Source organism: Molothrus aeneus, chromosome 10 (genome assembly GCF_037042795.1).
Source record: "Molothrus aeneus isolate 106 chromosome 10, BPBGC_Maene_1.0, whole genome shotgun sequence".
NCBI lineage: Eukaryota > Metazoa > Chordata > Aves > Passeriformes > Icteridae > Molothrus > Molothrus aeneus.
Window position 1 is genome coordinate 25,660,469 of NC_089655.1, and position 14,750 is coordinate 25,675,218.

General features: G+C 41.7%; 2 protein-coding genes across 5 annotated transcripts in view; both read right to left on the reverse strand.

Moving 5' to 3' along the window:
• HPS3 (HPS3 biogenesis of lysosomal organelles complex 2 subunit 1) overlaps positions 1-3,360 on the reverse strand; it is a 33,348-nt gene extending 29,988 nt beyond the window's left edge. For all 4 annotated transcript variants that reach the window (XM_066556669.1, XM_066556668.1, XM_066556667.1 and 1 more), the window contains exons 1-3: positions 3,138-3,360; positions 1,674-2,168; positions 225-411 (exon numbers count right to left, since the gene is read on the reverse strand). In XM_066556669.1, the coding sequence (XP_066412766.1) occupies positions 225-411; positions 1,674-2,168; positions 3,138-3,360 (905 nt within the window). The remainder of the gene's footprint in view (positions 1-224; positions 412-1,673; positions 2,169-3,137) is intronic.
• A 901-nt stretch (positions 3,361-4,261) lies between these two features.
• On the reverse strand, positions 4,262-6,760 carry LOC136560582 (tubulin alpha-3 chain-like). Its single transcript, XM_066556503.1, has 4 exons — positions 6,581-6,760; positions 5,896-6,044; positions 4,880-5,560; positions 4,262-4,659 (listed from the first exon to the last, which is right to left on the reverse strand). The coding sequence occupies exons 1-4, from the start codon at positions 6,681-6,683 to the stop codon at positions 4,363-4,365; spliced, it is 1,230 nt and encodes a 409-aa protein (XP_066412600.1). The 5' UTR covers positions 6,684-6,760; the 3' UTR covers positions 4,262-4,362.
• Between the last annotated feature and the right edge of the window lie 7,990 nt (positions 6,761-14,750).

Sequence of the window (14,750 nt, forward strand, 5' to 3'; positions counted from 1 at the left end):
ATGATTGCTGCAGATCCCTTCTGAGTGAAATATTCCAAGATACTAAAAAATGGACTCTCCTTGGTATCCCATGATTTCCTCAGTTCAAAAGAAACACCAAACCTTACAAAAACCCCAGAAGTCAAAACATCAGGGGTTTCCTTTCAAAAAGACAAAACACACAATGCAGTTTGTTTTTTTTTGTAGTAAATTAACCCATAAAAGGGAAAATATATCTTTAATACCTGAAAAGCAGATACTGCACTTGGAAGTGCTTTGTGTCTTCTGTAGGTAACTCTGTAGATTCCAGTGTGACAGGTATCTCACATAGCTTACTTTCTTCCCCAAGCAGTTCCACTGGCTTCTGACATATGATGAACTCATCTAATTCAAGCTGTAAAGGATGTGTTGAAGGACTTTCATCTTTCACACCTGAGCAATGAAAATGCTATCTTAATTGTTCAAACCACTCCAACCACAGCAGTAAGAAAATAGTATGACAATATTGATTAAATACACCAATTACAGCTACCCTGCTAGCATTGGCTTCCTCAAACCACAAGATTCTGAAAACAGCCATACTAGAAGATGGGAACAATTCCTATTTAAGCCTTAACAGTCTGAATACTTAAGAGTCAAGATTTCTGGGGAAAAAAACCCTAACAGGTAAACTGCTCACTAGAAGGCGAGTCAACGGCAACTGGTGCCACAAATGACTGGTCATCAAAAAATGCTCACTTTTGGCTGAAGAGATTTTGAGAAGGCAAATGCAGCTATCACAGGAAGCTGTGTTATCTTTTGCTCACTTAAGTCCTGGAAAGCAAATCCTAGTAACACTCAGAAAGTAACTAGAACTTTTCTATGTGGTTTTTAGTAATTAAAAAAAACAACAGGGGGAGGACACCATTATCTGAGAAAAGACCCATCTTCACTCAGTGAAGAACATTGCATTTATATTGTCCCTATCTGAAAAGTCTTATTTACCTATAAATGTTTTCTAGGTACAGTTTCCATTTCTAAATGACCCTCCTTTTAAGTTTCTTCAATTATAAAGAAAGGACCTTCCTAAGGTTTGTTGGTGTTGATCTGATACATATATGTTTGGAAAAGTGGGAATTGATAGTTGATTACATATGGATCAATATCCTGCAATGTACAGGAATGAAACCTCCTGAGTACATCTGTTTCTGGGATTTCTATAATTCTAAGACAAGCTCCTGAATAAGATAAGGGACTGAAAAAGGAGAATTTGCTTGATTATGGGAGGTTCTGATCCTAACAGTTAAAAAAGTATACAGATATCACAACAGAAACATTCTTCATTGTGTATGCCAGTTACTTAGGCAGTGACACTGATAGAATAATTTTTCTGAACACAGCACACTGAACTATTACTACTTTAACTTGGCCCATTGTGGCATCCTAAAACAGGGACCTAATTCTGCGTCTGCAGAGGCTGTACTATCTTCTAAAGGTGGAGCACAATGGCATATTTGTCTGAAATGTTACCTCCAACTACAGGTTGCTACAACTTTTCATGCTCTAGAATATTCAGCTGATAGTCAGTGATAGGACAATCTGGAAATATTTTCTGAAGGGCAAAGACCTTGTTCGAGACTACTTTCAGAACAACGGGAATGAATTAGCAGATTCTTGGAGATTAAAAAAATTTAAAAATTTATTTCAGCACCTACCTCCATCCACAGCCTTCTCTGGTGCACTGACTCCCTGAGCATACTGCTCTGTCCTGTCTGCACTTTGCTGGACCAGTTCCAGTTTCAGGATTAGAACATCCAGCTCTGTTGTTATGGCTATATGTCTGGCACAAAATGCAACTTCAGCAGGAATGAGGTTATCAATGTGCAAAATTAAGGAGCGTTCAAAATCTAACACAGTCAAATTCTGGTTTATGACACGGTATTTCAAACAGAATATGACAAGTTTATTCTTGCAGCCCACAAGTAGATCTCCATTCACAGGACAACATGAAATGCACAGTGGAGGATCTGAAAGTGGCATTTCAACAACTGACATTTGTTCTTTTAAGGCTTCACTGTATGACTCTTCCATCTTGTGACCAACCATCCGGACACACACACGAGAACTCCCTGCAGACATGCATCTCCAGTTCATATATGCTCTTAGGAAAGTTGCTTTGCTTTTTTCTTCAATTGTCACTAGATAGTCTCCTTAAAAGAAAGCAGTCATACTGATAATCATTTAAAAATAGATTACAGTTTCTGAGCTCGTTATCTGCTGTAGTATGCTACAAAAAACATCTTCAAGTCTCAACTCTTACAAAAAATTCCAGAAACAGTTTTCACCAGTTTTCCTCTAACTGAATACAAAGCACAGGTTTCTTTGCTAGGGGGCACACACTTCACACATTACTAAAAGCAAAGACTTACAGATGTAGGTTCAGAGTAACTCCTGTGTGAATCCTCTGTGTAAGTTGTGATTGCACACAAGGTTCCCCCCACCTCCCCGCCTTCTGATATCCACTAATGAGGAAATATTTTGTTCTCTACAGACCATGGAAAGCAATGGACCAATAGATTCATGAAAAGTTGTGGAATAGGCTGGAACGACCACCCCACTCCGTGCTCTAAAAACAAAATACAAGAAAAAAACCCGAAACAAACAACAACAACAACAACAACAAAACAAATAACCCCCCGCCAAAAAAAAAAAAAATCAACTATTCCCCCCCGGCAAAATAAAAAAAGAAAAAAAAAAAAAAAGAAAAAAGCAAGCAGGGGCAGGTGCACAGACCGCAACCGAGGCGGAGGCAGACGATGAAGGGAGGTGCGGATCCCACCCTCCCTGCAGGCCCGAGCGCTGCCAGCGCTGGGACCGGCCTGCGCTTCCCTGCCCGGCCCGCAGGCCAGCCCGCTCCAGCAGGTGCGCCCCACCTCCGGCTCGGAAGTACCCTGAGAAAGAGCCTGAGGGAGACGCGGGTGGGAGGGCCAGGCACTATTTCCGCGGCAGAGCCCGAGCGGCTTTGTTCGCCGCCCGCCTCCCGCAGCCCCCGGCCCCTGGCCCTGCTGGCCCTCCATCCCCACCCGGCGGAGCCCCAGGGCCGCTCCACGCACTCAGACCTCACGCGTGCCGGTCTCCCTGGCCGAGCACTCACGGACCCAGCGATGGCCGGGACTGACCTGCCGAGCTGTGCGCCATGCGCAGCACCGGACCCAGTGTGGCGAAGGAGCCCAGGGCCTCGCAGCGGCCCTGTTCGCGCACGGTGAACACGTCCACCCTGCAGCTGGCCGCCGTGCTGGCCACGAACAGCACGTCTTGGCCGCAGCAGAAGTGCGCCGGTTCTTGCTTGCAAGGCACTACTCGCTGCGACCCGAACGGGTGAAGATTGTAAAGCTGCACCATAGTCCCGAAAAGTTCCGGCGCGGCAGCGGAGAGGGCACCCGCAGCCTGCCGGGGCGGCGCCCAGCACTTCCGCGGTGGGCACACCCACCCGCCTCCGCGCGGCGCTGTGCGGGGCGGGCTCGGGCGGCGGTGTGGCTGCCTCGGCACAGGTACTCTCGTACGAGGTTCCGTATGGCCTTGGCGTGACTCAGCTGCTGGGTGAGCACCCCCGGGAATCCTCCGTCATGGCAGAGCAGCGCCTTACACTGGTGGAGCTGTCGAGTGGAAAGAGAAACTGAGAGTGATCCATGAGGAGCGTGAGACGGAGGACTGGGAACGGTGGCTCATGAATGGAAGACCTTGCTGACGGGTGTTTGGTCGGTGGTTTGTGTGCAGAGCAGCTTTCACTTGGGCACGGCTTGGAGCTGCTACTGCCAGCAGGAGCGTACCTAATGCATTAGACTACTGAAACCTGGGTTCTTCCCGTCTCCCAGCGTCAAAAGCAGGCTTTTTTTGTAAATACACCAATTCTTTCTTAATAGCCAACAAACCCCGCCCAAACAAAAGCCTAGTTATTTCACAGAATATTTCCACAAGGATCACTCTTAGCTAAATGGTCTACACGAGGACTGAAACCACAACCTTGGTGTTGTTAGCACCATGCCGTAACCGGCTGGGTCAGCACTTTTTGCAGCCAAATGTCCTATGATAGAGCTGCTTCCATATGTCTCTAAAGCTCTATTCATGTCACCATACTAGTAAAGAATATGAGATTTTTTTTTTTACTATGCTAATGTAGGAAGCTAAAAATTACTATGTACTTTTAAAGCAGGTAAGATCCACTACCAAAACCTGCAATCTCAAATTGTCCTTCCTTCATGAATATGCACATTAATAGTGAAGAAGAAAAAAAAAGCAGCAGTATAATCTTTGGAACTTTATTTGGAAGCACATTTGAAAACAAACAGGGTTCTGCGATTTTTTTTTGTTTTGGTGAACAGATTTTTCCAGGCTTTAGTTTTCTCAATATTCGTCTCCTTCTTCAGCCTCTGCTTCTACTGAGTCTAGGCCAACTTCTTCATAATCCTTTTCAAGGGCAGCCAGGTCTTCCCGGGCTTCAGAAAATTCTCCTTCCTCCATCCCCTCCCCAACATACCAATGCACAAAGGCACGCTTAGTATACATGAGATCAAATTTGTGGTCGAGCCGAGCCCATGCTTCTGCAATAGCAGTTGTGTTACTCAGCATACACACAGCCCGCTGCACCTTGGCAAGATCAGCACCTGGCACCACAGTTGGAGGCTGGTAGTTAATGCCCACCTTCAAGAAAACAAATGAGAACTTTCTTTAGAAATGCCAAGGCTTAAAGACTCATTTCTGTTAACAAAAATCACCATGATTACAAGTAAATAAAAAAGCTTAATTTTGTACTTTTCAAAATATTTAACAGGGACATTACAACATTGTAGCACAACTGACATCTCTGAAGACTACACAATTCTTAATCACTTAGTTATCATGTACTTAATAGGCTACATACCTTGAATCCAGTTGGACACCAGTCCACAAACTGAATGGTACGTTTAGTCTTGATAGTGGCAATGGCTGCATTGACATCTTTGGGCACAACATCGCCTCTGTATAACATGCAGCAGGCCATGTACTTGCCATGGCGAGGGTCACATTTGACCATCTGGTTGGCTGGTTCAAAGCAAGCATGGGTAATTTCAGCCACAGATAACTGCTCATGATACGCTTTTTCAGCGGAGATGATAGGGGCATATGTTACCAAGGGGAAATGGATTCGTGGGTATGGAACCAGGTTAGTTTGAAATTCTGTCAGATCTACATTGAGGGCTCCATCAAAACGTAGTGAAGCTGTGATGGATGAAACAATCTGCCCAATTAATCGGTTTAAATTAGTGTAAGTAGGACGGCCAATGTCCAGGTTACGACGACATATATCATAAATGGCTTCATTATCTACCATAAAGGCACAGTCTGAATGCTCTAATGTTGTGTGGGTAGTTAGAATTGAGTTGTAGGGTTCCACTACAGCAGTGGAAACTTGTGGTGCTGGATAAATTGCAAACTCCAGTTTAGATTTCTTGCCATAGTCAACAGATAGCCTTTCCATGAGCAGTGATGCAAACCCTGAACCAGTGCCTCCACCAAAACTATGAAAGATAAGGAAGCCTTGCAGCCCTGTGCAGAGGTCAGCCTATAACAAGGTGGAAAAAAATGGGAGAAAAAAAGTTATTGATGGTTTTGGAGAAATCAATATTAAAATAATCATTCAAAAGCATTTCTGTCATAAGTTTGCTGGTTTTACATTGTTATTATTTAAAAAACAGTGTTCTTGAAAGGTTCTGGTTTAACTGATTGAGTTTTTATTTAAAAGGGGGATGGCGCACACCAGGCAATAAAAGGTTTATTTTGTTTTGAAAAATTAACTATGCACAAAATTGTTAACAAAAAAACAGCAAACCATCAATATAGCTTTCTCTAGAACTGTATCAAGTACTTTAAATACTAATTTGCAGCATGAATCCTCACCAGTTTGCGAATGCGGTCTAGCACTAAATCAACAATCTCTTTTCCAATGGTATAATGGCCTCTGGCATAATTATTGGCTGCATCTTCTTTCCCAGTAATGAGTTGCTCAGGATGGAATAACTGCCTATACGTGCCTGTACGTACTTCATCTACAAAAAAACCCAAAATACCACATCATAAATTTGATCTGTTCAGTTCTGTGTGTGCTGCCTAGTGACTACACACAAAGCACACGTGTCAAAAGAGTGTAGACAGCATTTCTGACTACACACAGCGTGTCTGACTAGCCTAAGAAATTGGCTCAACTTTTGCCCCTTTGTTTCAGGGTAAACATCAGGCATACACAAAGCAGTATTTGTACTCAAGGAACACAGAGATCACTCAGAAAACTACATTACAGGTACAGACACAATACTGGATAGCACTCAAGCAAAACTCTGTATGCAGTGCAGCAGTCTGGAAAGATGATCCAGATAAAAAAAAAGTTCTCTTGTTTTCCAGATATTGTTACTGGTAGACGATTATTTAATTTCTTTCCAATAACAATAACCACATATGTCAAAACAGCATCCAGACACACATTTTAAAATCTATAGTGTTCTAAACAAACAAAAAAAAAAGACAGTAGGGAATCCATAAAGGATCCTCACTTTTTCACTTAAGATCTTTAATGTTGGGTACATACCAACTACGGTTGGTTCTAGGTCTACAAACACTGCTCTCGGAACATGTTTACCAGCTCCTGTCTCACTGAAGAAAGTGTTAAATGAATCATCTCCACGTCCCATAGTATTATCACTAGGCACTTGACCATCAGGCTGGATCCCATGTTCAAGACAATACAATTCCCAACATGCATTGCCAATCTGAACACCAGCCTGGCCAACGTGGATGGATATGCATTCACGCTGCAAAGTAAAAAGAGAATGATAATGAGACACGGAGCTACTTGCCCGTGGGTTGTACCTTCCATGATCTTTCTCTGCTGCAATATTCCCTGGCTGCCCTTAAGTCACAATTTAAGAGAACAAGTTGTTGGCTACTGGCAAGGCACTACTCACCGTTGCTGACCTGCACTGCCTTTGTGAATATTGGAAGATCCTAAAGACAACATAGTCCCTATGAAAGCATGGGTGAATACAAATTCATTATCCCTTACAATGGGATATATATATATAATGCAGATATATTCCAACTTTAATATTCAGCCTAGTCTCTTTTTACTCTTCTTTTAGTTTTTGGAAGACCTCTTTATATAATATCCTCCCAATCTCCTTGACTCGTTACCACACCACATACTGGGTACCTCTTGCAAGAATCTTTCCTGCACAGGACCATTCAGTACATTTTCCTTTATAATAAGCATACCAGTATCTAGGTCCTAGCAATTAGTACATCTTTTTTTCACACATATTCCTACGTGAAATCGTCTTAAGAGTCCCAATCAAATATAATCTGCCCCCTTTAAGCTAGCTCCTTTGATTCTAAGCAACTGTGCCATGTATGTTTAATCTCCCAATACTTCAACTGCCTTACACCTGAGATGGAAAAAAGCAGAGGCGGAAAAGAAAAAGCAAGGTGTCTGGGTGCTCTTTCCCGTTTCTTTGGTAGCTTCATTAAATTCCAGTCTCCGCTCCAGTCCCGCAGATCCGCTACGAGACTCGCGGCGCCCACCGGACCCGTCACCGCCGCCGGCCACTCCCCCTCCCCTGATTGGCTAGCCCCAGCGACTGGCCCACGGCACGCGCCGCCCGGCCCGCCCCTGACATCCGACGACCACACCCCCTCCTCTGATTGGCTATGTCCAGGGAGCGGCTCACGGCGCGCGCCGTCCGGCCCGGCCCTCACCGCCGCCGTCCCTCGAGCACGCGCCGTGCCCTCTACGGCTTCACGCGCCAGGGCGGCACAAAACCGGCATATAGATCCGGCCGGCGGCACCATGCCCTGTCCCGCTATCTCCCCGCCGCCTGGACAGAGCTTTCAGTTCGTCCCTCGCCTTTTCGCGCGGGAGGTACCTGCTCCGAACAGAGTTCCTTTGCACGTATCTCGTCTTGCTAGCTATCGGTCGGTTTCTATGCCTCGCCTCCCCTAAACTTAATAAGGTTTCATACTAATTTCTCACCTTCTCCCCAACCCTTCTGCCTTAGAATTACCACGGGGACTTCAAGCAGAGACTGCTTGCGAGTCCCGCCGCAGCACGTGCAGTCATGAACTCCCCTGAAGTGCGGCAACAGAAGCGGTCCCAAACGCCCTTTCTCCCCCCGCAGCCAGAAGGATCCCGTCTCCCAAACGCCCTTTCTCCCCCCACAGCCGCAAGGATCCCGTCTCCCACCATGGTGCCTCGTTAAGGTGACGAACTCCGACTGCGCCACAATACGTCCGCCGCCGCGACCGACCAGCACCAACTGCCGACCGTTAACCGCCTCGAACCCCTCGCCTCAGGTGCTGGCTCCCCATTGGCCAGTACCCGCGCGGACGGGGCGCGAGGGAAGGCCTCTGATTGGCCGAGGGTGCTCTTCTGCCGCCGAGGGGGAAGACTGCCACGAGGCAGGGCTGTATCCGGGGGCGGGGCTTGAGCGGCCCGGGGCGGGGCGCGCGCGGCCCGTCCTCTGCAGGCGGGAAAGGGCCGCGGGGTGCCGGGGTTCGCTGCTGAGGCCTGCAGGAAAGGTGGGGCGGTATCACAGTGCTGTGTTGTTTTCATGTGTCAGCTTGGTCCGTACTGGTGTAGTGATAGACAAGTACTACTTCCTGTGGTCTGTCCTGATAGTAAAAGCATACAGATCTGCTTTCCCAAGGGAGATTTATTTGATAGAAATACAAAACTGAGGTGGTACTGTAATTACAGTGCCATTCTATGAGTAGTGAGCACACTTTCCATTCCCTGCTTTTGACTAGGCAGATTCACTTTGACACTTCTGGAGATTGTGTCATTAACTCCTTAAACCAGCCAAGGAAGAGGGAGGAGACAGGTGCCTTTTTGCTTATATGCTCAGATGAAATATTAGTAAGGATATCAAATGAAGTGCCAAATAAAAAGATTTCTTGCTCTTGAAATATAAGAGTACTAGGGTATTCCAAAGAAATAGGTCAAAATATAACATCTTTGCCTCTTTGAACATTATGTGTTATTTGCAGTTTTTGTAAGACAACAAGGAGGACACACTTGTTGATTTTCAGGATCCGGAAGACCAATGAGATATGGTCAGAACCTTTTTTAGAAGGTTGTTGTTTATTTTCCTAAAGAATACAGGATAGAAAAAATATTTGAAAATTGTTCAATAATTATTTAGAGCTTAATTATTAACCAAGTATGGCTTGAATTTCTTTACTTAAAATTTAAAGCAATCTTAACTATAAATAATGCCACATCCATAGTATAATTGCTTCTTGAACAGCTGCCACAGGAAAATTGCTTATTCCTCTTAGGCATTGTGTTGCATACATACTTATCACTGCACATACTTTAAGTTCTAAGTACCGCTTTTCCAAGTAGGATTACTCTTAATATATTTTGAAATGTTAGGCCAGAATTTTCTGTAGTATGGGACAGCTTGCGTTTTTATGCATTGTAGCCTATATCCTCACTGTGTTTCAAGTGTTCTGATTGCATTTTGATCAATGGAACTGTTTTGAAGTATGAGAGATCAGAATGTTTCCTGCATGGAAATCTCTGGGTTTAAGTATGTTTCTGTATTTGCAAATGATAAAACTCCTAAAGAATTGTGTGAGACATTAGTGAGTAAAATTAAGTTGGTTCTGAGGTCTGGTTCAGATGAAGAATGCACAGTTTGCTTGGAATCACTGACTCTTCCTGTGATAACACACTGTGCACATGTGTTTTGTAAAGCATGTATTTTTGAAGTCCTCAGAAATTAAGAGGTTGGTTGTTCTATGGTTAAAAGTAATTCTAATAGCAATTCAAAAGCAATAAACTGCTATCACCAGAAGCTATTTTTCGTTTAAATTGTGAAGCGTGTAAACCTAGTTATCTGGCTTGTAAAAACTATTGGCCTGAAGTCAAACTATGGAGAGAGTAGCTGTCAAACTGAACAGTGGTAAGGTCTACCAGTATTTTCAAAAGCTTGTTCTGTAGTTCTTACCTTACTTTTTCCCGGGGGTAAAAGTGTGCAGCCATTGTATGCCTCCACATGGTTGGGTGCCTCTTCACTGCTTGTATGTGATCATATATATTATTGTGCTTAAAAGAGACCAAAGCTGTGTATTGGAAGTTGGCTGTTGAATTAAAATCATGTCTACACTCCTTTTTCAAAGCTGATAAACTTGGACAATGAAATAGCTGTCTTGCTAAAGGGCCATCTTTAGTCACTTCTCAGGGCTTTCTCCAGGAAAAGCTTGTGAATGAGTATACTTGAATTGCTCTTTTGAAAACCATAGTATTTATTTTTCTTGTGTGCTTCTAAGACATACTTTTCCTTTTTATTTGCCCTTTCTAGGGAAATATAATGGCATGGTAGTCTCACCATCTGTATCTAGTTCTGCTGCATTTACTCTTGGGGGTTGTTCTGACTCCCCCTCAGAATAGAGCTGCAAATGTTAGCACAAACCGGGCTGGTGCTCTTTATTAGGAACAAGCAGGGAGGGACAGGTTAGTCCCTGCTTGTGCATAGTCAGTCAACCTAAGAAGACAGAGGTGGAAAGGGTGCTCTGTCTGGATTCTGGACTGACATTGTTCCATTGCCAGATACACAAAATTCTGATGCAGCTATCCCACCCTCTAGAGTTTCTGATAAATTTGAGGGAAACTAGTGAAGGAAAGAGCACTTGCAGAGGCCTTTTTCCAGTGCAAAGGTTCTTGATATGTTTATAGGAGTCAGTGTCCCTACTGAACCTTCTGGTGATTTTAACGTGGAGAGAAATAAACTGGGTTATGATGTGATGGAATTATCATCATTATATACTACTTGACTGTAAAGTCAAGTTACTTACTATGTTTTGCCAAGAAAGGACCATGGAATCTCCAGAACTACCGCCTTTGTCCAGTCCTGTGTTGGTCTATAGATTGCTTTCACAGTAGTGAAGTCTGAACAGAGGTGGGTATGGGTTCTGCTCTTTTGAACTATCATAAGTTTCTAAAACAGTGAGTGAATAAGCTTTCTTACCTTCAAAATGATTCCTGATTGTCAAGGAAGTTTTTGCAGCTTTTAGCCAAAACACTGACATCTAAACATGCATCTATAAATTCCAAAGTTGACTCTGACATGCATCTAAATGCATCTAAATTCCAAAGGAATTCACTGTTTCCACATGATAGGTATTTGTACTAATACTGCATTTGATCTGGGCGTTTTCTGTGCCTGAATAGTTACAATGCAATTCTCTCATAGTAAATAACATGGGAAAGTACTTTAGGTATCACCTTGAAAACAAGCAGACCAATAAACCAAAATACCCTCTCCCCAGAGCAACTTGGGTTCAAGCAGGATTCTTCCAGGCAAGATGATGGTTTCCATTATTAATACAAATGAGATGTGAAGCTGCAAGCACAAAACTGCTGAGTGAAAAGTTTGGCATGTCACAGTGTTACAAACTTGGAAATAATTTTATCTTTCTAATGTTAACCTAAAAGCATTTACCAAAATTGGAAAAACTTCTTGGTATGTAACAGCTTGAGAGTTAATACTACCTTCATTTTAGTCTTCTGTTGAGACTAAATTTAGAGTTGTGCAAGTAAGTAAAAATCCTATGCAGAAGCCACAATAAAGCTGTAAGATCTCTGTAGTAATCTGTCTTTGTGTATCAACTGCATTCTTACAAAAGCTTGCCAGATGTGCATTCAAACTTTTTTTTTTTTTCTTCTGGCTGTTCATTGTAAGACTTTTTTGTCATTTTCACATGCTTTTACCATAAGTCTTCAGTATCTGTGTTGGCAATGTTCAGCTGACTTTTGTGTTTTGTTTATAATTACAGTACTAAAGTGGAGAAGGGATGCATAAAGATGTGAATTTTTTATTAAAAAAGAAAAATAAAAAGTCTATGATCACTGTTAGGAGGTTGTGGGTTTTTTTCCAGAAAATATTTTTCAGATTTAATAGAATTCATTTATTTTGGCTTGTCACTGGAGGATTTTGGGTTTGCTGACAAATCAGGAATGGCTCATTCATTCACTATGTTTGGAAAACTGTTATTTCAAATTTGTTTGTGTTAGAGAGTCTGCCTGTTGAAAAGATATCTTTATTGCTGCAATAAATTGATGTATCAGACTATGACTGCTAGTCTCTCTAATTGGCTATCAATTCATTCCAGATTAGCAGCCCCCAGTATTCATGTGCTTTGTGAGGTCTGCTTTGAATCCTCTCTAAAGATGCCTTGGTTCTGTGGCCAGATTTCTATATAAATAGTGTTACCTAATTTTAAAGGGTTGCTTCGTTAGGGAGAAGTTTTTCATGTCTGTCATTTTTGCCTCACAAAATTGTCCATTTGTATAGTGCACACAGTCTATTATTAAATTTTCTTAGTAGTCCTATGAAAGTGCCATTGTATAAATTTTGATTTATCTAGAATGTACTTCAGAGGAAAAGGCTTTTGGTGTTAAATTATGTCTCATTTCATGTGTCTGTTGGGGAAAAAGAGAAGATACCCCATGTCTGGTCCTGACAAAGCATATTTCATCAGACTGCTATTATTTCTGTGCAGGCTTTGAAGAAAAAGGGTAAAAGGTCATTCTTTTGTTTGTAACTAAGAAAGATATTGTCTTTGAAAGATGGTTTATTTTTCTCATATTTTAAATAATCTTACTCTCATAGCCCAAATATATCCTTGCTTTAAAACCTTAAGATACATATTTCAATAAAAATATGCTCAGAAAGAAGACCAATTCACTTTTAAGGAAGGCTGAGTGTTTATAAAATGTGCAGCATTTAGCTCATGTTAATGTTCTTGCAAATAAAATATTTTGACTGTCACATCAGAAATGAGAAATTGTGTTACAAGAATGAATCCTTGAGGATGTTTTTACATCAATATAATAAATGCATAAAAGGTGCTTTGTAAAGGTGGTATTTATCATTCACTATAAATAACTAGATTTAATACATTTCTTTTTATGTTGTTTGGGCTTTTGCACAGCCACATGCCCTCTCTGTAGGAATGAGCTTCAAGTAGACAACTTGGTGGAATGGTCCCCTAGAAGAGGAAATCGACTCCAGTAATGGAAAGAAGCCTGATCAGGAGTGGATATCTAACTCAAAGGTGCGTTCTGTTATGTTTTATTTAGCTTTCATTACGGCTTTGTAGAGCATACTCTATAATTGTGTAAATATACTGAACATTATATATGTATGGATAACATACCTTAAGTTATTATTTAGAAGTCTGTCAAGCATGTCTAGCCAGCACAGAAGAAAATGCGTACTAAAATCACACCACAAACAAACTGCAATTCCCTTGCAGCAGGGAAACAAGACAAAAGGAATACCACTTGTAAATTGGTGCTGGTCATTGTTGGTACATAGATGTGCATTAATTAAATAAAACTTCGGGTAAAGAGCTTTGCTTTTTGTTTCAGGTTTTGAAGATAGAGCAGTTTTATAACCACTGAAACTTAGTCAAATCCTAATTTACTTTTGGAAACAAACTCTAAATAAATAATTTCTTAAATCTTACTTAAGCAATATATATTCTGCTCTAGAGGGGAAAACTAAATGGGCATATGTTCAATACAACTCTTGTCAGAAAAAACATTGCAGTATTCTTATTTTACTTTGTAGACTTGTTTCTCAAGCTCTGCCACATCATTTTTCTTTGTCTCACTTTCATTTGCTGCCAGAATTTGTATCTTTCTGTTTGTACTTTGACCTTTTCATTTTGGGATTGCTTTTCTGAAACATTAAGTTTTTAACGTTTAATGAAGAAATTGTTCTTTCAAATGCTGGTTACAAATTTGTTCCTTAAAAATCTTTTTGTGGAGACATAAGAGCTAATTTAAGACATTATGCTCTACAATAAACCATGATTTTTATTCTTTTTCTTTTTAGCTGGTGCAGTTACTTTCATTCTCTAGTTAGTGGTCCTTTATGTCATCATAGCTAAACCTTACTGAGAAAACTAGCAGCGTTCTTCTGCCTCACATCCCATTCCTTGTTCCTTTTGTTCTCATGTCAGTTCCAAGACAGATTCTGATGCCTCCTTATTCCCTGTCATACCTAGCCAAGGGTCTTGCATACCTTATTTGCCTCAGTATATCTGGGGGAAGCCTTTCTCACTTCTTGAGTATTGCTATGGTAGATCGCTTGCCTTGGGGCTGTCCATGGCTTAAGCCTTATTCTCTGAAGTTCCAGTACTTTGTTCCTATTTTCCATATACACTGGAGATAGAGGACTTGCAGACTTTTGACAATGTGAAGTATGTCTGGAAAATTGGTTCTGAATTCTCCTTCCCAAAGCACTCTCAATCACCCTGTAGTTTGTGACTATTAAAAATGCTGAACCCATAGTTTCCTATGGAAATTAGAAGAAAGCCTACTCACAGAATTCAAGATTAGTTCATTTAAAAGGTATTACTGAACAGTGATTTCTCTCAGTTAATGGGAACTTTGTCAAAGCCATCTGTAGGAATGGACTCTAACCAAGTCAAAATAAGTTCCTTTCATTTCAGATAAATACTTAATTTGATTTCAGATAAACGCTTTTATGCATGCTTTAGTAGAACTACGGAGGGATAAGTCCGGCTGCTAAATGTCTGGTTGTTTGTCAGTTCGCAACTTTCTTGTCACTGATAGAAAACTGTTTGAAGTAAGTAGAACTGATGTTATTTTCAATAAACACATCCTTTTATGGTGTTTTAGAAAGATCTCTCAAAGAAAATGGAGTTTTAAATATGCAGAGGTCAGGATTTTA

What these genes read in the sequence shown, in the direction of transcription:
- LOC136560582 (XM_066556503.1), bottom strand. Translation starts at nt 6,683, where the DNA reads ATGGGACGTGGAGATGATTCATTTAACACTTTCTTCAGTGAGACAGGA. An exon ending in TAGACCGCATTCGCAAACTG is followed by an intron (nt 5,561 to 5,895) that starts GTGAGGATTCAT and finishes ACCTTGTTATAG; the next exon opens with GCTGACCTCTGCACAGGGCT. An exon ending in GGTGTCCAACTGGATTCAAG is followed by an intron (nt 4,660 to 4,879) that starts GTATGTAGCCTA and finishes GTTTTCTTGAAG; the next exon opens with GTGGGCATTAACTACCAGCC.